The sequence below is a fragment of the Aspergillus tanneri genome, assembly GCF_003426965.1.
Source record: "Aspergillus tanneri strain NIH1004 chromosome Unknown AapTan_5_pilon_pilon_pilon, whole genome shotgun sequence".
Classification (NCBI taxonomy): domain Eukaryota; kingdom Fungi; phylum Ascomycota; class Eurotiomycetes; order Eurotiales; family Aspergillaceae; genus Aspergillus; species Aspergillus tanneri.
The window spans coordinates 1,715,352-1,734,094 of record NW_022984632.1 but is presented as its reverse complement, the minus strand read 5'-3'; the positions used below and the strand labels follow the sequence as shown (position 1 = coordinate 1,734,094).

The 18,743-nt window shown below is 52.7% G+C and overlaps 9 protein-coding genes across 9 annotated transcripts; 5 read left to right on the top strand and 4 right to left on the bottom strand.

Moving 5' to 3' along the window:
- Positions 1-484: 484 nt before the first annotated feature.
- Positions 485-2,201, top strand: MSS1 (tRNA modification GTPase; the record flags this gene model as incomplete). The annotated part of the gene is made up of 2 exons (XM_033574552.1): positions 485-580; positions 651-2,201. 2 exons carry the CDS (start codon positions 485-487, stop codon positions 2,199-2,201), a joined length of 1,647 nt encoding a protein of 548 aa, XP_033422570.1.
- An 833-nt stretch (positions 2,202-3,034) lies between these two features.
- Positions 3,035-5,431, bottom strand: lysF (homoaconitase LysF; the record flags this gene model as incomplete). The annotated part of the gene is made up of 2 exons (XM_033574551.1): positions 3,035-5,371; positions 5,426-5,431. The coding sequence occupies 2 exons, from the start codon at positions 5,429-5,431 to the stop codon at positions 3,035-3,037; spliced, it is 2,343 nt and encodes a 780-aa protein (XP_033422569.1).
- Positions 5,432-5,569: 138 nt separating this feature from the next.
- On the bottom strand, positions 5,570-6,802 carry ATNIH1004_009968 (cytochrome b5 reductase family protein; the record flags this gene model as incomplete). Its single annotated transcript, XM_033574550.1, has 2 exons — positions 5,570-5,611; positions 5,675-6,802. The coding sequence occupies 2 exons, from the start codon at positions 6,800-6,802 to the stop codon at positions 5,570-5,572; spliced, it is 1,170 nt and encodes a 389-aa protein (XP_033422568.1).
- A 352-nt stretch (positions 6,803-7,154) lies between these two features.
- ATNIH1004_009967 (putative amino acid transporter) lies at positions 7,155-9,066 on the top strand (the record flags this gene model as incomplete). Its single annotated transcript, XM_033574549.1, has 2 exons — positions 7,155-8,189; positions 8,254-9,066. 2 exons carry the CDS (start codon positions 7,155-7,157, stop codon positions 9,064-9,066), a joined length of 1,848 nt encoding a protein of 615 aa, XP_033422567.1.
- An 842-nt stretch (positions 9,067-9,908) lies between these two features.
- ATNIH1004_009966 (CeGAL family transcription factor) lies at positions 9,909-11,972 on the bottom strand (the record flags this gene model as incomplete). Its single annotated transcript, XM_033574548.1, has 4 exons — positions 9,909-10,226; positions 10,284-10,881; positions 10,938-11,902; positions 11,967-11,972. 4 exons carry the CDS (start codon positions 11,970-11,972, stop codon positions 9,909-9,911), a joined length of 1,887 nt encoding a protein of 628 aa, XP_033422566.1.
- A 700-nt stretch (positions 11,973-12,672) lies between these two features.
- On the top strand, positions 12,673-14,667 carry ATNIH1004_009965 (uncharacterized protein; the record flags this gene model as incomplete). Its single annotated transcript, XM_033574547.1, has 5 exons — positions 12,673-12,986; positions 13,047-13,068; positions 13,121-13,408; positions 13,470-13,664; positions 13,774-14,667. 5 exons carry the CDS (start codon positions 12,673-12,675, stop codon positions 14,665-14,667), a joined length of 1,713 nt encoding a protein of 570 aa, XP_033422565.1.
- Positions 14,668-14,948: 281 nt separating this feature from the next.
- ATNIH1004_009964 (polysaccharide deacetylase family protein) lies at positions 14,949-16,087 on the top strand (the record flags this gene model as incomplete). Its single annotated transcript, XM_033574546.1, has 4 exons — positions 14,949-15,054; positions 15,129-15,706; positions 15,778-15,881; positions 15,952-16,087. The coding sequence occupies 4 exons, from the start codon at positions 14,949-14,951 to the stop codon at positions 16,085-16,087; spliced, it is 924 nt and encodes a 307-aa protein (XP_033422564.1).
- Positions 16,088-16,357: 270 nt separating this feature from the next.
- RFC4 (replication factor C subunit 4) lies at positions 16,358-17,670 on the bottom strand (the record flags this gene model as incomplete). The annotated part of the gene is made up of 5 exons (XM_033574545.1): positions 16,358-16,583; positions 16,643-17,065; positions 17,129-17,228; positions 17,291-17,511; positions 17,582-17,670. 5 exons carry the CDS (start codon positions 17,668-17,670, stop codon positions 16,358-16,360), a joined length of 1,059 nt encoding a protein of 352 aa, XP_033422563.1.
- Positions 17,671-17,989: 319 nt separating this feature from the next.
- On the top strand, positions 17,990-18,735 carry ATNIH1004_009962 (uncharacterized protein; the record flags this gene model as incomplete). The annotated part of the gene is made up of 2 exons (XM_033574544.1): positions 17,990-18,371; positions 18,638-18,735. 2 exons carry the CDS (start codon positions 17,990-17,992, stop codon positions 18,733-18,735), a joined length of 480 nt encoding a protein of 159 aa, XP_033422562.1.
- Between the last annotated feature and the right edge of the window lie 8 nt (positions 18,736-18,743).

Here is an 18,743-nt window from a genome sequence, read left to right as displayed (position 1 = left end):
CCTTCTATCTGCAGTTTTCTCTGCCTTTTATGCTTGTTGTAATTGGGTGGCGTCTTTCGGCGCGCAGGCGTGCGAAAGGGACGCACCTATCATTGGTATATCCTCCATACAATTATCTACTGGTGTTCTAGGATTCTTCTCCCTAAATCGTCGCCTTTGTACGTCCTGTTGGGATTCATCCTTTCTGTAGTTCGTCTGCACGTGATTCCCCCATACGCATCATGTGACCCCTAGTTGTGTGTGAAGCTTCGTCGTCGCCAAGGTCCACAACTGACAATGGTCGATTCATCAATGGTCTGAATTTCTCGAGGGTCGCATGCGATTATCGTCTGTACGTGCCCTGCGGTGGGTAAAACCCCTACGCCCTTCATGGAGGTGTTGTTCCCCTTCCGCGTTGGCTCCCATTAGAGCCCGTCCAACCTGTGGCTCTCTTCCGGCGGCCCTATGGCATCGGCGTTTCTCTGTCTCGGCTCCAGCACAGTCTATGCTGGACGGAGATTCAACGATCTATGCCCTTTCAACAGCTCCCGGTCGAGCTGCCATTGCCGTGGTGCGAGTTTCTGGCCCCGCCTGCGCCCAGGTACGCCGAGATGTTCTGCTCCATTTTACATCTGGTTGCTGACCTAGGTTCTACGAATCGCTGCACTTAGATATACCGAGCATTGTGTCCCAGGGCTCCACTTCCACGGCCGCGTGTTGCAGCTGTGCGTACCCTTTATGATCCTACCCAAGATATTTCCTCCGACAGCAGCATCCTCGACGCCGGGGCCTTGGTGCTCTATTTCCCGGGACCGAAGACTGTAACCGGGGAGGATGCCCTGGAATTACATCTCCACGGCGGACCGGCGATCGTTAAATCAGTTCTAACGGCCATTGGACATACGAGTCGATCCGAGTCTCCCGTTCGCTACGCGGAATCGGGGGAGTTCACCCGTCGAGCTTTCTTAAACAATCGGTTGAACCTGCCACAGATCGAGGCGCTGGGCGATACATTGGCTGCGGATACGGAACAGCAGCGTCGTCTTGCTGTTCGAGGGACCAGCGATGCTCTGTCCAAACGGTATGAGCAATGGCGGCAGCAGCTACTCTACGGACGTGGAGAACTAGAGGCGCTGATTGACTTCTCCGAGGACCAGCATTTTGACGAGTCGTCCGACGAATTACTACTCTCAGTCGCATCACAGGTGCAAGCACTCCGCGTCCAAATTGGATTTCACATCCAGAATGCGTCGAAGGGTGAGTTGCTACGCCATGGAATTAAGGTGGCCCTGCTGGGCGCGCCCAATGCCGGCAAGAGTTCTCTTTTGAACCGAATTGTGGGCACAGAGGCAGCCATTGTCAGCACGGAGGAAGGAACCACCCGGGATATTGTGGACGTTGGCGTCGACCTAGGAGGCTGGTACTGTAAGCTGGGTGATATGGCCGGGATCCGGTCCGAATCCGGCCGTGCAAGCAGGCAGGGCGCCGCCGTAATTGGGGCGGTCGAACAGGAGGGGATCCGACGTGCAAAAGCTCGAGCATTGGAATCGGATGTGGTTATCGTAGTAGTTTCCCTGGAGAAGGGCACCAACGATGCTGCGCAGTATCGGGTATCCGTGGACCAGGACGTCATTGATGCTGCCAATGACTGCGTGCAGGCAGGCAAGTGCCTCGTCATTGCTATTAACAAATGCGATCGATTACCGCCGGTTGATCGTGTTGACCAGCTGCCGCATCTGGTCGCGACAGTCAACACGCTTTTCCCGGCCGTGCCTCGGAGGCGCATCTTTGGCATCTCTTGCCGTGAAGTGCAAGAAGGGTCCTTGGTCAGCCAGGAAGATCCAGGCTATATACAAGGATTTCTTCAAGGATTAATCGCTACATTCGAGGAGATTGCCTCTCCGCTAGGCATTTCAGGGGACGAGAATGGACAATATGACCTGTCATACTGGCAAGATTCGCTGGCCGTATCTCATCGGCAGAGTTCTAATCTACAAAAATGCACGCAACATCTAGACGATTTTCTAGCCCAAGTACCCGACCCTCAAACGCCACCACCTCCTAGGGGTCCTCATGATCACCTTAGTCCTCTCAAGGCAGACGGGGACATCGTCATCGCTGCGGAACATCTGCGGTCCGCGGCCGACACTCTGGCAAATATCACCGGCAAGGGACAGAGCGGAGATGTCGAAGATGTTTTGGGGGTCGTGTTTGAAAAGTAGGTGCATCGCTTTTTTTCCCCCAAAGATCACGCCACTGTTACTGACATGATATTCCCGGGGAAGGTTCTGCGTTGGCAAGTGAGCTGCTGGTGATTGCAGCCAACGCAACAGTGGCTCGAGGGAGACATGTATGGTTTCTTATTTCTGATTCATGTTGTCATTGTCATGCAGGTCGTTATAACCACCGCGACCCTGCATGAATGATGGGCAGTCGACAACACTGGATAATGGTAGGACCACCACGGTTTGTTGGATCAGCGCCGGGTCAGCTTGAACTGATTTGAGGAGAGGCAGAAGTGAACAAAGTGGCACAGGAAAGAACAGAATGAACACTGAATCGCGTTCTGGCACTATAAAAAACATATCTGCCTTATAACAACAGGCACCACCCATCGGGATGGTCTTCGAGTCGGTTGACTGATTCTTCCGCTCCTAGAATCCCACCGCGAGAGAGCCAATGTCACCTGGATCTCGTTGTCTCCTTTCCCTCATGTTTCTATGCGTTGACTCATCAACTGTCAATCAATGAGTCCCCCTTCATATCTACAGAAGTAGCCGATACACGACGACTTGAGAGCAAGAAACTTTTTTTTCTTCTATTCCCTTTTTCTTGTCCGCCCTCCCTTTTGTCTAAACCAAGTAGCTAGTATTTCTAAAGGGATAAAAACAAGGATCGCTCTTTTGTATAGGACATATACATATCACGGGCCCAACCAATGGCCGAAGGGGAAAGAGGAAGAAGACAATAAGATAGACATGGGACGACCTAATCAGAAGCAATACAAGGGTATATGTCAAAAGGAATTAAACAAAAAGAGAAAGGCGCGCAACGATCAAGCCCCAATGGCATTCTTGACCCATTTCTCCAAGCCTCCCTTGGCGATGATCTCCTGCACATTGGGGGGCAGCTCGCCTACCTTGTGTGTCCACCGAGGACCGGCCTCACCTTCCTGAACCTCAATGCGGCTTCGCCGGACGTCCCACGTCAGGGTCCAACCAGTCCGGCAGGTGAGACTCTTGTCGCCGGCCTCGCCGAAGCATTCGCGCAGGCGCGCGACCAGGCGCGGCACCTCCAGCCCCATCAGGGCGTTGTTGATGCTGTTGCGCGAGAAGATGTTGCCGAAGCTGCCGGAAACCACTAGGGGGATCTTCTTCGCCAACAGCGCCGTCGCCGCCTGTTCGCGCGAGCTGCCGCAGCCGAAGTTGAAGCCCGTCACCAGCACGTCGCCCGGCTTCGCGATGGAGGAGAACTGCGTGTCATAGTTGGACATGCACACCTCCGCCATTGTCTCCTCCGGGACATTGTCCTGATACGTGTACTTGCCCGGGTAGATGCCGTCCGTGTTGATGTTGTCCGCGTCGCAGAAAACGATCTCCCCTGACACGCGCTCGGGGAATCCTGGGTACACGTCCGTCAGGGCTTCGTCGTCCGCGGCCGCCTCGCCCAAACCCGAGTCCTCCGCCGCGAACTGCTTCTCGCCGTTGGCGATCAGGTCGTCGATCTGCCCAATGATCTTCTCCAGCGCTTGCTCCGCCGTGAGCATGCGGTCTTCCTCCCGAATACCATCACCCACGCCGCGCACGACGCCGGTCCAGCCTTCGGGGGTTTGGTACCAGCCGGGCCCGCTCAGTCGCCCGCTCAGGGCGCTGGCTGCTACTACCTCGGGGCTGCCGAGGTATGCCCGGGCATCGGTGCTACCCATGCGGCCCTTGAAGTTCCGGTTGGAGGCACTGATGCCCACCTCGCCCGGCTCCAACAGACCCGTCCCCAGACCAATGCACATCGCGCACCCCGCGGGCAGCGGCGTTGCACCCGCTTCCAGCAGGGTCTGCCAATCCCCCGCGCCCTCGGCGGCCAGCTGCTCCGGGATCGAAGCGGCGGCGATGTAGAACTTCACACCGTCAGCAATCTTGGGGACCTGACCACCGTTCCGCTCTGCCGCCTCCTTGAAGACGCGGGCTGCGGCGGCAATGTCGGAGGCCCTCGAGTTGGTGCAGGAGACCAGGTAGGCTTTATCAACCTTGATGTTCTGCGCCTCCAGCTCCTTCAGAGGGGTAGCCACCTTGACGGAGTTGGGGCCGGAGATGTAAGGGGACAGGGTCGACAGGTCGAGGAAGAGTTCCTTTGCATACTTCGCACCCCGGTCCGCCGTCAACGGGTTGGTGAACAGCTGCTCCAAGATCGGGTGTGTGAAGCGCTTCGCGGCGAGCGTCTTGAAGGGCCCATCGGCTAGTCCCATGGCCGCCGTAGTGGCCTTGCCCTTGAGCCAACCCTTCAGCACGCTGTCAATGGGGAACAAGCCCGACAACGCCCCCCACTCGGTGGTCATATTAGCGATGGTCAACCGATCGTCCACCGACAGGCTCCGCATGGTCTCCTCCGAGCCCGTAAACTCGATAGCGTGATTCAGGACGTCGTCTTTGTCGAACAGGCCGCACAGGGCAACGATGACGTCTTTGCCCGTCACTCCGGGGGGCAAGACCCCAGTCAAGGTGACCTTGGCCACGGGCGGAATCTGCCACCAGGTCTTCCCGGTGGCCCAGATACTGGCCCCATCGGTTCGCACGATCGGCGTCCCGAGGCAGCCCACGCCTCCGTACATATTGCTATGGCTGTCCGAGGCCACCACCAGCGTGCCGGGCCAGGCAAAGCCCTCCTCCACCATGATTTGATGTCCGATCCCCCGCCCCGCCGGGTAGAACTCCACCCCCTGCTGTTTGGCGAACTCTTCGATCTGACGGTACTTCTGGAGATTCTTCTCCGACGTGTTCTGCACGTCGTGGTCGAGGGTCATGACGATCTGCTCCGGGTTATGCAGTTTCGTGGCTCCGATGGACATGAACTTCAACGCGACCGGCCATGAGTTGTCGTGGGTCATACACCGGTGCGGCGAAATGGTGACATAGTCGCCCGACTTAACAACTTTGCCGTTGACAAGTCCCACGGAGTACTGTTGGACGATTTTCTCCGTGAGCGTCTGGGGTACGGCCTTAGACGCCTGGAGCGAGGAGAAGAGGGAGGCGGAGGCCGCATCGTCCAGCAGCGAAGGGAAGGCCTCATGAAAGGAGAGGCGAGTGGAAGCGAACGCACGGCGTTGGAACTTGGTGGGTACGGAGCAGCGCAAGAGCGCCCAGCGGCGACCAGGACTACTGGACGGCAGCGAACGCAACTGTATGGGGTAATTAGCATGGTCAGTCAAAGAAGGGGAGGGGTCAACGCTCACCGTCATGACTGCCACTCAGAGAGAGAGAGGGAGAGGGGAGATGTGGAAGAGAGAGAGAAAGGAGTCAGTAGGGAAGAGGAACAGAAAGTGGATACTTTTTCGGGCGTTCGGGGGTCTTGGCCAATCACAGACCTCGCATTATTCTTACACCCCGGCAATCGCGTCTAGCGCGCCAAACCGAGTCCGCTATCGGAGTATCAGTCATTTCTAGGATTCTCTTCTTCTTACTACTATCTACAGCTTCCATACGGTCCAGTCCTTCAGGTCCATCTCTTTGATGATCCCATTCAGTGGTCCCTGCAGCTCCATCCCCTGTGCCCATAGCTTTGGTCCTGCCATATAGCTAATGAACCCTTCTGGCCCCGAGACCAGTATCAAGTTGCGTGCCCGCAATTCACTGGGTTTAGAGGCCGAGTTCGTAATTTCTAAGACGGTATCTTTCTTAATGAATTCGTTTTCCTCGTCAACATAATAGTCCACGGTCACCTGTCCCGGATATTGGGATTTGAGAGCTTCGAGCTCTCGGACTAGAATGGAAGGAGGCGAAGAAGGTGGAGGAGTAGAGGATAGAGTAGACGCCGTACGCGCGCTGAATACCTGTGGGAGCTTCGGGAACCAAGACCGCCGGGATTGTGGTGTTCCGGGAGTATCATTCAGTCCTCCGGCACAATCCTCTCGTTGACGGTTGGCCCATAGGATGTGGATTTGTGGTTTGTATGTGTCGCTAGTGCGGTAAAGAAGGGTGTATCCTGCCTGCAGAGCAGGGGCAATACCGGTGCCTCCAGCAATGAAAAGTATATTCTGAGTATCCGGAGGGATCGGACATTCGATCCGTGGCCCACGGATCTCAACCGAATCCCCTATGCGCAGTCCATGTAAATACCGAGAGACTTCGCCGAAAGGGTCTTTCCGAATGAAAAACCGCAACGTGTCATCGCCCTCTATCTTGGAGAGGTACGGAAGCGGCGTGTAGTCTCGCCCAATCTGCAGCTGTGGCTGTTTAAACATGGCGCTCCAAATCCCAGTCTTCCATGCTTCATCGTAGACGGCGCGATTCCTTTCATCCGGTTTGGGTGGTCTGAGGGTGAAGATGCTGCCCGTGGAGGAGACAGGTTCTTTCGAGACCAGATAGTACGGACTAAATTGGACTGGATTCAACGTGGTCGATACTGGCGAGCCTTGTTGTGACCGAATATAGGCGCCAATTCCCGCCGCGGCGACACTCACGAGGGCGAGTCGTATCCATCGAGACTGGTACGGCGGAGTACGGGAGGACGATGATGAGGAGGGAGATGAGGACTGTCGGGTGAAGGATCTCGTTGTGGCACTTCGGGAGTGCCAGAATCGACAGTCCGGGAGGACCAAGCGGGACTTCATACTAATTCAGACTTCTTGATACTTCTTTGATTGATTAAATAAAAGTAAAAGAAGAAATTAATGCGGCCCCGTGAGGCGCTAGGCCAGATTGGGCAGCCACATAGCTCCTTCCCTTTTCGACCTGCACCTTCTCCCATCTTTCCCTCTTTCTTTCCTTTCTCTACTTTCTTTGTCTTCTTTCCCTTCTCTGCTTCTCTCTCTCTTTCTCCTTTTCTTCTCTCCATCCTTGTTGGAATGGACTCTCTCCTCTATTTCCTCTGATCAGCTCAGCCTCTCATCTCCCTCCCCCTTCCTCTCTCTCTCTTCCCCTGCCTCTCCCCCTTTCTCCGTCCCCTCGCCAACATCAAACGCAATGTCCCGTATAGTCTTCTCGACCGCCGAAAGCAGGTCGGATAACCGTGCTCCTCGCGACTCGCTCGAACTTGCCTCGCTCGCTTCCTCCCCCGATCTAGACGCAGGGCTCTCCCCCCGCTCTTCCTCCCCCTCCGGCATCTCGTCCTCGCGCAAGCTCTCCCTCGAGGATGAAGACCCGTTATCAAGCTCACATCACCATGCTGCCTTCAACTCCGGGTATCCGAGGTCGGCCCGCTCCTACTCGGTCTCCTCCACCTTTGACTTCGGACGGTCCCTCTTTCCTCTGTCGCAAACGACCGGAGGTTATGCTCCCTTGGGCGCCCCATCCGTGCTGGATAGAGAATCGGGGGTCGCTGAGGGTTCATTGGAAAGAAATAAAACCTTGACCTACCTGAATGGCCTGTCTCTGGTCGTGGGCCTGATCATTGGCTCGGGGATCTTCTCCTCCCCAAGCCAGGTGAATGCGAATGCAGGTTCTCCTGGGGCGTCGCTTATTGCTTGGGTGGTCGCAGGCTTACTGGCGTGGACGGGGGCGGCGAGCTATGCCGAGCTAGGAGGGGCAATTCCTTTGAACGGCGGGTCCCAGGTTTACCTTTCGAAGATTTTCGGCGAGCTGGCGGGCTTCCTCTTTGCCTGGTGTGCCGTACTAGTTCTCAAACCCGGCAGCGCCGCCATCATCGCCATCATATTCGGAGAATACGTCGTTCGTGCTGTGGTAGGGGCCGACGTTGAGACCGTCAACCCTTGGATCAACAAATCCGTCGCCTTCGCCAGTGTCTTCATCGTCACGCTGTTCAACTGCGTGTCAACCAGAGTGGCCACCCGCCTGGGCGATATCCTCATGTTCTTCAAATTTGTCGCATTGATCGGGGTCACTGTCATTGGCATCGTCGTGGCCATCACTGGCCTATCATACAAAGGGAGCGCGAGTGAAGAGTGGAAATCAGGCTGGTTCAACGATACGAGCGTGGATGTGTCGGCCTGGGCGGTTGCGCTTTACGCGGGTCTATGGGCCTTTGACGGTTGGGACAACGTACATGCTACCTCTCTCTCTCTCCCTTGCCCCTAGAGCCTTCCTTGGACTGACGGCATATCAGACAAACTACGTGACAGGTGAATTCAAGAATCCCGGTCGCGATCTTCCCCGGGTCATTCACACGGCCATGCCGCTGGTCATTCTGAGCTATCTGCTCGCCAACATCTCCTATTTCTTAGTCCTGCCCCATTCCACAATTGAAGCCAGCAACACGGTCGTGGTTCAGTTTGGCGATAAGGTCTTTGGCCCTCTCGGGGCCCTTGTGTTTGCCGTAATCGTCTCGGCAAGTTGTTTCGGTTCCCTCAATGCGACCATCTTCACGAGTGGACGCTTAATCTACGCGGCCGGCAAGGAAGGATACCTACCTTCAATATTCGGGGATCTGTGGGCTCGTGGGGCTCCCGCCAGCGAGGTATCTCATCGATTGCAGCGCCGGTCGTGGGCCCGCAAGTCCCTCGTGCGCCTCTTCGGAGATGGCTGCCAGATAGGCTACACCCCGATCTACGCCATGGCCTTGAACAGCGCGCTCACACTGGCCTACGTGATTGTCGGCGAATTCAGGACTCTGGTTACATTTTATGGCGTTGCAGGCTACACCTTTTACTTTCTCACCGTGCTCGGCCTCATCGTGCTGAGGATCCGGGAGCCATACCTGGAGCGGCCTTACAAAACATGGATCTCGACCCCCATTATCTTTTGTTGCGTCAGTCTGTTTCTGCTCAGCCGGGCAGTAATTGCAGACCCCCTGCAGACACTAATTGTCGTGGCCTTCATCATCGCCGGGGTGCCGGTCTACGTCTGGCGTATCTACCAGCGGGACGGCCGAAAAGCGTTGCCAGCATGGAAGTTCTGGCCCTGGCGAAGATCCGGCTGATTACGGTGCCATTACGAAGACTTGAAATGGTTTTAATCTCTCTTTGCTTTCCTTCGCATCCGTCTCTATCTTCACCGTCTTTGATGGATTGAGACGCCCTCTCGCATTATTTAGGCGTACGGATACCCGAAGACTCGGACCATTTTGGCATGAATCTATGAAACGGGATGCTTGCCGTCCCTTGCAAGCGGATTTGGTTATTTCTCAGCATGTTTTAATAGACGCAAGAATGTTTATAATTACGACTGGTGGGACGGGCATATGAAATCTAGTGATACATATATATTAATACATAGTCATGACTCTCAAAGATGATTGCATCCAGGGATTTTCACACCAATCGACATGTTGAATGGTGAACGCGATCATCAACTAAAACACGAAATCAACCCCAGGGTATAGAAAGAAGCCATTCAAGGTGCGAAAAACAGCAGATACCTCAACGCGGAGCCCAGCAGATTCTTAGGTTCAGAGTTCAGACTCTAGGGCTTCTTGAATGATGACCAGCGGGAACATAAGTCGTCGAGAGAAGGGCATCGAGCGACAGTGGGCGTATTCTCTATCCTCCTGAACTTGCTTCAGTAAACCGTTTCTGTAGGGGAAGACGAATCTGGAGACATCTTTTCACCCTAGCTGTGCGTTATACTAAATCACATGGGTATTGGGCCGGAGTCGTTTCCCCAACACTGGAACACAATGGCCCTAGATTTGACCTTAACCAAGTATGTATATGGCAGTTTTAATATGTATATACACTAGTGCCACTCTGCAGGTTACATTCCACCAACACAAGGGAAATAAATGAATAAACAAAATAAAAATACACGTAATCAAAGTGTCGATTATTGCTGAGTCCAGCTCTGGCCTGTAATGACGTTGGTGTGTGATGTACTCAAAAAAGCTTTATACTTTTCCAAAAAGGGGTGGTTTCCGCCACGGAGACTACCTAACAATAGCAAGAAGTCTTCTGCGAGAGATGGTAGAAGAGATGCAGTGCCTGCAGAGGGCGGCGAGGTTGACTCTTGGAAATCTGTAGGCGAAATACCAGGCTTTGATACGATTTCCACAGCAGTACTGAGAGTGAACCCGTTGCTCTCAGAAAACTGAGTATTGGATGAGACGCTGATGGCACTAATAGCAATGTCATATAGCTTTTCAACCTATTCCCACGAGTTACTACAGAACGACTGAACCTCCCCATGACGCCGCAAACTTACAAGTCCTATTCCATGCGCTTCCATGGAACTGAGGCGCAGCGACTGGCAAATTTCGAGTGCTTCTTTGGCGATAGAGATGGCATAGTCGAAGCACAGCTCATGATGGTCCGATGCGGGCTTTAAAAGTCCATGCGAGGAACATAGTACCCAGACGCGGTTCTGAAGCCACTTCTTGGTGATGAAGATATCGGCACATTGGGTCTCTCGCAACCCCATAGCTGGATAAACACTGTGGGTCTCGTCAGCAGTTGACTTGCTGTGTTCAAACCAGTCATATCCCTTATATCGTTCGGACTCGCTGACACGGCTGAGTTTTTGGTGAATGGCCAAAACCTTCGTCTCTGTGAGCGTTTCGCAATAGCCACCATTGATGCTGCATCGTCGATTCCAGCAATCAACGACGTCCTCATCAACCGCATCGAACAGCTCCATCAAAAGAGCTAGGCCCATCACCCCCTTGGCATCTTTCTCGTTATGGACAATGATGCCCGATACAAGACTATGAGTGGTACTGTCGATAAAATCATGAACTGAGCGCATGCTGAACCCTGGCTTTCCCCAGAATGTAATTGGATGTCTACGCTGTAGTGCGTATGCTCTTTTTGAAAATTAGTTAAAGAAAAAGTAGATAGATAGGAGGAGCCTGTATCATACCTCTCTGTGATGGATAAGACAAGATAGGTCCACAAGCGTTGACCTTTCTCCTCGCTAGTAAGATCCCGATAAGAATCCGGGATGTTCAACCCTAGCGTAGCGGCAAGGTCCAGGGCCTCTCGCAGACGGAGCCACGCAGCGTTATGTTGGTTGCTGCCGAAGAGACAGCCAAATAGGAAGAAACTTGTCAGAACAGCTTCAATTGTCGGGTGCTCCCCGAATTCGGAGCAGCTTCGCATCTTTATCGCTTCGTTCATCATCAGCCTGGCCTGGCTTGCCCGAGATTGAGAGGTAGGGCGTTCATCTATCTCAATTGGTTGGGTCAAAGAGAAGGCACACAGAGACAATAGCATTGAGCCGAATTGTGGGTTTCTCCGGTGCTCTTGCGATAGCATCCGGACGAACAAAGATGACCGGTTCAAGACCGGTAGGGTCGGGTGCAAGCGGTCAAAGTAAACGTCAATCCATGGGATCATATTTGCCTCCACAATGGAAGGGGGCCATGTCGTCTTCACGCCACTCAGTTCGGCATGAGGAGCTCCCACGCTCGATACGGGAATGCCTGAAGATCCCGCTTGCCGTGAAGCAAACGCCGAAGGCTCGATCTCATTTTGGATAATGGACGGGAGGGATGTTTTTAGGTAGATATTACTGCCCGGGAAATCAAAGATGGGCATCTGAGCATCTAGACTGTCCGGAAGCCAGTACTCCACATCGTTGCGCTCGCTCCAACTGGTGCCACTGGTACTGTGGGAGTCCATTGAGGACGCATGCGCACCCCAGCCTAGGGCAATGGAGGTAGCGTGCGAGGTTGCAAGGTTAACAGGCATGTGGTTCTCGCCGCGCAACGACCAGGGTGCGGCCTCCTGTATGGGCGGAACATCCCCTAGCTGCCCGTCGCCCTGCGACGGAGGTTCTGCTTGGTATGGGATGGCATTGGGGAATGAGTGAACGGTGTCTTGGGCCTGCGGACTCTTGCTTGGCAGATGAACCTGTTGCTGCCGGATTTGCGATACTCGACTTTTGAACCGGCATTGAAGGTTAAGAAAGGACCGGAGAATGAATCAAACATGAGGGCTAGCTGGTTCATCAAGACTCACTGTCCAGTCGGACCCCGTTTCTTCTGTGGTTGGAAAAACGTGCAATCAAATCCCATGGAAACACATGCTTTGCAAGGATGCGAAAGGCTGCACTGTGGAGTAGCGGCATGGTAAGCATGGCTATATATCAAATAGCAAAGGAGCAATTCTTGCCTTGATCTTCCGGAATTTACACTGGTCGCACGCCCTTTTCGCGATAGACCCCGACGTTTTCTTCCTTCGGGAATCGGTGCGAATCGGCCCCGTTGGTGCTGTCGCGGCGGCATCGGAGGTTAGATCCATGCTGGCATATTCAGACAAGACCAATCAATCTATCGATGTATATCGGTCCAGCGGACGAATTCAGCATCGTCATGCGTTGTGCATAAGACATGGAATGGAGAATTGTAAAGGGGAAAAAGGCCCGCTGCGGAGTCCCCGCAAAACAAGCAAGCGGTAGGTATCGAGGTATAGACCTAGGATACCGTACGGTATGGTCAGATCGGTACTGCGGATACAGATCTACGACATGTATCGGAATTGCCTATCTAGGTATCGAGCACTGGTCTAGTCCGGAGGTACTCCGTACTAACTATATATACCAAACAGACAATTGCCTATTCATTCGTACTCCAATTCACTCAGTTTTCACCTGTATGACGCTACCAACCCGTAAGATGTCTGGCAACGAAATTTATCCTCAACTGATCAAGATGGACGGCGGGTCTCACTCATGGACGCAGATTGCCTCCAAAAAAAGGTCATTTCGGGATCAAGCGTTGGAGCCATACATGGTCTCTGATGTGGACCAACGGGTCCCCCGCATCTGCCATATCCAGGACCGTTCTTGCTTCCATGGTGACCCCATGGCCCAAGAGATAACGGATATTGACAGCGTGTACTCTTTACTTGAACGGATCAAGTCTGGAAAATATACCGCCGAACAAGTTACCTTAGCCTACATCAGAAGGTAAATCAATAAACCAGGGAACCTATTAAGGTAGAAAGATCCACTAACGATGTATCTTAGAGCGGTCATCGCACATCAGTTGGTACGGACCCTATGAAACAAAGGTGACTGTATGTACAGAATGGTAACTACAGAAAGGGTATTGTCAGACCAACTGCATCACAGAAACGGTCTTTGAGGACGCACTGGCACAGGCCCGAGCGTTGGATCGGGAATTTCAAGAAACCGGTCAACTCAAGGAGCCACTCCATGGTATCCCACTCACCGTGAAGGATCAGTTTAACATCAAAGGAGTAGATAGTACCCTGGGATATGTGGGACGTTCATTTGCTCCTGCTGCCGAAAATGCCGTCCTGGTCCAGATGTTGAAAGACATGGGTGCTATTGTCCTAGCCAAAACCAACGTGCCTCAGAGTATCATGGTGTGTCTCCTCGATCCCATCATGAGCACTTGCTTAACTGCATATCTAACCCCGCACCAAGTGGGCGGAAACAGAGAACCCCCTTTGGGGAGTGACTGCCAATCCACGGAATCCTGCATTTACACCAGGCGGCTCGACCGGAGGGGAAGGTGCTCTTTTGGCCTTGCATGGATCCATTCTAGGCTTGGGTACAGATATTGGAGGCAGTGTCAGAATCCCATCAAGTCTCATGGGTCTGTATGGCTTCAAACCCAGCGTGAGCAGTTTCTTTCCTTTCTCCCATCTTTCTTTTTTTTTTTTTTTTTTTCTTAAAAAAAAAAAAAAAAAAAATAAATAAAATTGACCTGAGGAATTTCCTTTGTTAGAGTAGTAGACTGCCATACTACGGGGTTCCTGTGTCCACCGAGGGACAGGAACATGTCCCCTCTTCCGTCGGGACAATGGCTCGTGATCTATCCTCGATATGCTACGTCAGTCGGTTAGTTGCAAACGCCAAACCCTGGAATCTGGATCCCAAATGTACCCCCCTTCCCTGGGACGAGGATGCATTCCATGAAATACAGACCCGACCTATGGCGATTGGATTGATTCTGGATGATGGGGTCGTGAAAGTACATCCCCCTGTCGAGAGAACGCTCCGGACTTTATCGCAGAAGTTACAAGCTGCAGGCCATGAGGTGGTCGCATGGGATACCTCGGATCATCGAGACTGTATCCAGCTCATGGATCGCTACTACACTGCGGACGGCTGTGAAGATATTCGTCGCGATATCGACGCGGCCGGAGAGCCACTCATTCCTCACGTGGAGGCACTGGTTAAGCGAGGGAAAGCCATTTCGGTCTACGACTACTGGCAGCTCAATAAGCAAAAGACTGCACTGCAGAAGAGATACCTTGATAAGTGGAATGCTACTCGATCTGCATCGGGACAACTGGTTGACATCCTTCTGGCTCCAACCACACCGCACCCTGCGGTGCCCCACGGTGGGGTGCGGTGGGTTGGATATACGAAAATCTGGAACTTGCTCGACTATGCGGCGGTCACACTGCCTGTCGACGAAGTAAGAGCCGGGGTAGATAACTTGCCAGCAGAAGCCTATCAGCCGAGAAACGAGCTCGACTCTTGGAACTGGTCTCTGTATGATGTACAGACCATGGAAGGCCATCCGATTAACGTGCAGGTTATTGGTCGGAAACTGGAAGAGGAGAGGGTGCTAGGAGCTGCGTGTGTAATTGAGAAGATTTGGAAGGAGACGTAGGCTGGCATCTACTCTGTATATACAAACAAGATTACTGTAGATGGGCCTTGCACTGTATGTAACCCAGTCAGAGCCCCCCCCCCCCCCCCCCCCCCCCCCCCCACACTTCCCCGCAGTTGGAGAGTTGGAGTAAATTAGCAGCGAAGAGGACACGATAAGGAAGGCATCTAGGCAGTTATTACTCGGGTCCGTCTATCGCTGAGTAACCGTTCCTTATTCGCGGACGGGCCTTATCACCCTAGCACCCTAGCGAGGGCCCAGAACTGAAGAAAGAGAGAAAAATGGGCAAGAAACGAGTCTTGGTTAGCTACGGAGTGGATATTGACGCTGTGGCAGGCTGGTTGGGATCCTATGGCGGTGAAGATAGCGCCAACGACATAAGTCGAGGTGAGTCCTGTTCTTGGTTGATTGTAGTGGAATCAAGTGACGAGAGGGGCCGGGTTCTGAGGTCTCACCGACAGGTCTTTTCGCCGGCCATGTTGGCACCATGCGTCTTCTGAAAATGTTCGAGAAACACAACATCAAAGCAACGTGGTTCATTCCTGGACATTCGCTAGAGACCTTCCCGGACGAATGCGCTCGGATCCGAGACGCAGGCCACGAGATTGGACTCCATGGTTACAGCCACGAGAACCCCGCAGATATGACGGTTGAGCAGCAACGGGATATCCTCGACAAGACCTACCGCATGCTCTTCGACTTTTGCGGCAAGCCCCCCCGAGGGATGGTGGCGCCCTGGTGGGAGACCAGTAAGGAGATGGTGGACCTGTTGCTCGCATATGGCGTGGAGTACGACCATTCCATGTCCCATCACGATTGTCAGTTGTATTGGCTGCGCACGGGGGACTCGTGGACCAAGATCGACTATAGCCAAAAGGCCGAGACTTGGATGAAACCCCTGAATCGCGGCCAGGAGACCGGCTTAGTGGAAATTCCTGGCAATTGGTACATCGATGATCTACCTCCAATGATGTTTATCAAATCGTCCCCCAACAGCCACGGATGGGTTAATCCGAGAGATATCGAGGACATTTGGAAGGTCTGTCGAATATTCTTTGAGGTGACTCTCTTCTCTACCGAATTCGGAGCTAACTAGTCGGTCGATTCTAGGACCACTTCGACTACTTCTATCGTGAATATGATGAATTCGTCTTCCCGATGACTATACACCCGGATGTTTCAGGTCGTCCACACGTTCTCCTCATGCATGAGAGGTAAGCTGGCCTCCGAGCATGGCCACCTTGCCCTGAGCATGAACGAGGTTTCCGCGCTAACCGCGTGCAGAATCATAGAGTATATCAACAAACATGAAGGGGTGGAATGGGTAACCATGGAACAGATGTGCGATGATTTTAAGAGCAAGAATAAGCCGCTAGAAGGCGCAAGAATGCCGGCTGCCCCTATATTAGAAAAGCAGTAACTCCCGCGGCATGCTACTAAGTCGGGCACGAAACTTCCCCTCCAGCAGATAAAACTATCATATCCCACTTCAGTTGAAGGTAGTTAAGTGTACTTATGGCTAATTTCAATGACATTCATCCCTCTCCTTTGACCATCGCTACTCAACGACCGAAAATCATATGCTCAGACACCGAGACAAGTATAAACCTCGCTTGCTCTATAACCAAACGCCTGCCAACACCAAGAACCATGCGTATATTAAAATATCGTTTTCATTTATGCTGATTGTTCAGGCCTTCGGCAGCTCGAAGAGCTGGGGTTTCATATTGATCTTGCAAAGCTTTGAGACGCAGCCGCTCAGTTGAAGCAGCGATTGCACGCCATCCAGGATACGCATGTGTGTGAAGCCGATCTCTCGGATGAATTCCAGTTTTGAATGCTCCGACAGCGTGGGAATCGTCTTAGTGACGCGAAACATGGTGCTAATGATATCATGAGAGGAATAGCCCAAGTCCCTGTAGCAGAGTTAGAATAGACTCCAAATATCATAGCACCCTAGAATAGCACAACATACCATAGCTCATTCAAGGACTCTAGCGCAGCATCCACTTTCCCTTCCCAGCAAGCCTTGATCATCGCCTGGACCTTAATAGGATGAGGGCTATCGACAACCCGGAAGACGTTGTCTCCACTAACGAACCCAAAACCCGACCAGGTGCTCTGCAGGTTGTTTATGGCCTGGCGCATGTCTCCTTCTGCGCTGAACACCAAGGCAGCGATTCCATCTTCTGAGTGCTCCACCTTCTCGGCGTCGCAAACTTGTTTCAACCGTTTGACAACCTGAGCATCGGTCAACCGAGCATAGCGAAGGATGGCACACCGCGACTGAATAGGTTCAATGATCTTATTTGACTGGTTGCAAGCAAATGCAAAACGGGTTGTCGAAGAATAGATTTCCATCGTACGTCGCAACGCCTGCTGCGCACCCGCCGTCATACTAAAAAATCAGTCAGTGGGTCGACGAAACGACGGGAAGACCTAGGGGTACCCAGATACGTACCTGTCTGCTTCATCAAGAATGACAATTTTGTGGCGACCTGGAGGCAATGTGACTTTCTTTTGGGCAAACCCTTTGATCCTGTTCCGGACCACATCGATGCCTGAATGGCTGGTCAGACACAGTTTACCTCCTCCCAGAAGGAAGAGGGCCAGGACAGCATACCTCTCTCATCGCTAGCATTCAATTCCAACACGGCCTCCTTGTAGGCGTCCCCTAATAATTGCCTTGCCAAGCACAGAATCGAGGTGGTTTTTCCAATTCCCGGCATGCCCGAGATGATTACGTGGGGCATGTTACCATCTTTGGCGATTATATTCAATCGTTCGATGGTTTCGGTGTTACCAACAATGTCATCGAGAAAGACTGGGCGATACTTCTCAACCCTAGGAGGAGCTGTCCGTCAGAGCTATCATCTACTACTTAGACGAAGGGGCCATGGCTAGGTATGCATACCAAGGTAGTTCGTAATCCGGAGGAGCTCCTGATGAGATAGGCTTGAGCCCATTGCGAGCAGCACTGGCTGAAGATTCCGCTTGGACCATGGTCAGAGGTTGAATTCGATGCGACAGGGTGGTTTAACGAACACCGAGAGCTTGCGGTCGACAAAAAAACGCGACTGTGGACACGCGTTGGGATGTGGACGCTTTGACCCAACTGGGATGATTGAATTTCCTTACATGACCGTACAGTAATACCTTACCTAAGGATGACCATGATCTTTCTTCCTCTTCTACAGAGTATATCTTGTCAACTTAACACAAGTTGCTTTTGCATCCTAGTATTCTTATCCCAATTCATTATTCATCCATTTATTCTTCCCTTTCAATCAACTGCGCAGACTTGAGGGATTTCCACGTCACAATGGGCCCAACGTCCGTTCGTCGCAACCTTTTCCACCATCATCTCGGCAGACGTCCTGTGTCCACTGTCCCTTCAAGTGCTTCAGGGCAAAGCAGTGGTAGCGCGGCTAACAATGGTGTCTCTGGTTACTCATCCCACATGTCTGCCGCTTCCACCGAGTCAACCTCTTCCCTGAGTTCCGGCCCGGTCGATAATGGAGAAATCGTAGCCAGAGGAAAGAACGGTGACTATAAGCTCGACATCCCCATCCTTCCTCCAATCACTGGGGTGGATGATGGTGATGAGATGGAGGGTGTAGAAGATGGGGGAGTTCCCAGAGGCTCTGGAGCTGGAGGTGTTGATTCTACAGGGCAGACAGGAATGGGCGGTAGTGGAAAAGAAAGTACTAATGCTATGGACATTGATGGCCTCTGGCCTCTCCCTACCCACGTTAATTGGATTAGATTGCTGACCTCTCCCTTGATCTAGAAATCGAGGCAAGTTTGGTAGAAATGATATGCCGAAACCGAAACAGGCAAATGAACAGTGAACCAGCGGGTAGGTACTATCAATCTAGTCTCCATGCTGTAAAATGGGGTACAGATTTCTTCTTTCCTTCCTTGCTTGCAGACCAACAGTCAAACGAATCTTGTATGCTGACTTGTGAAGAAATCCTGAACCTCGTTCACCAAAGTCTGCGGAACAAAGTGGCCGTATTGGACGAGGACAACTGGATGTACGAACCAGAGAGCGAGGCAGGACTCTAACGCGAACC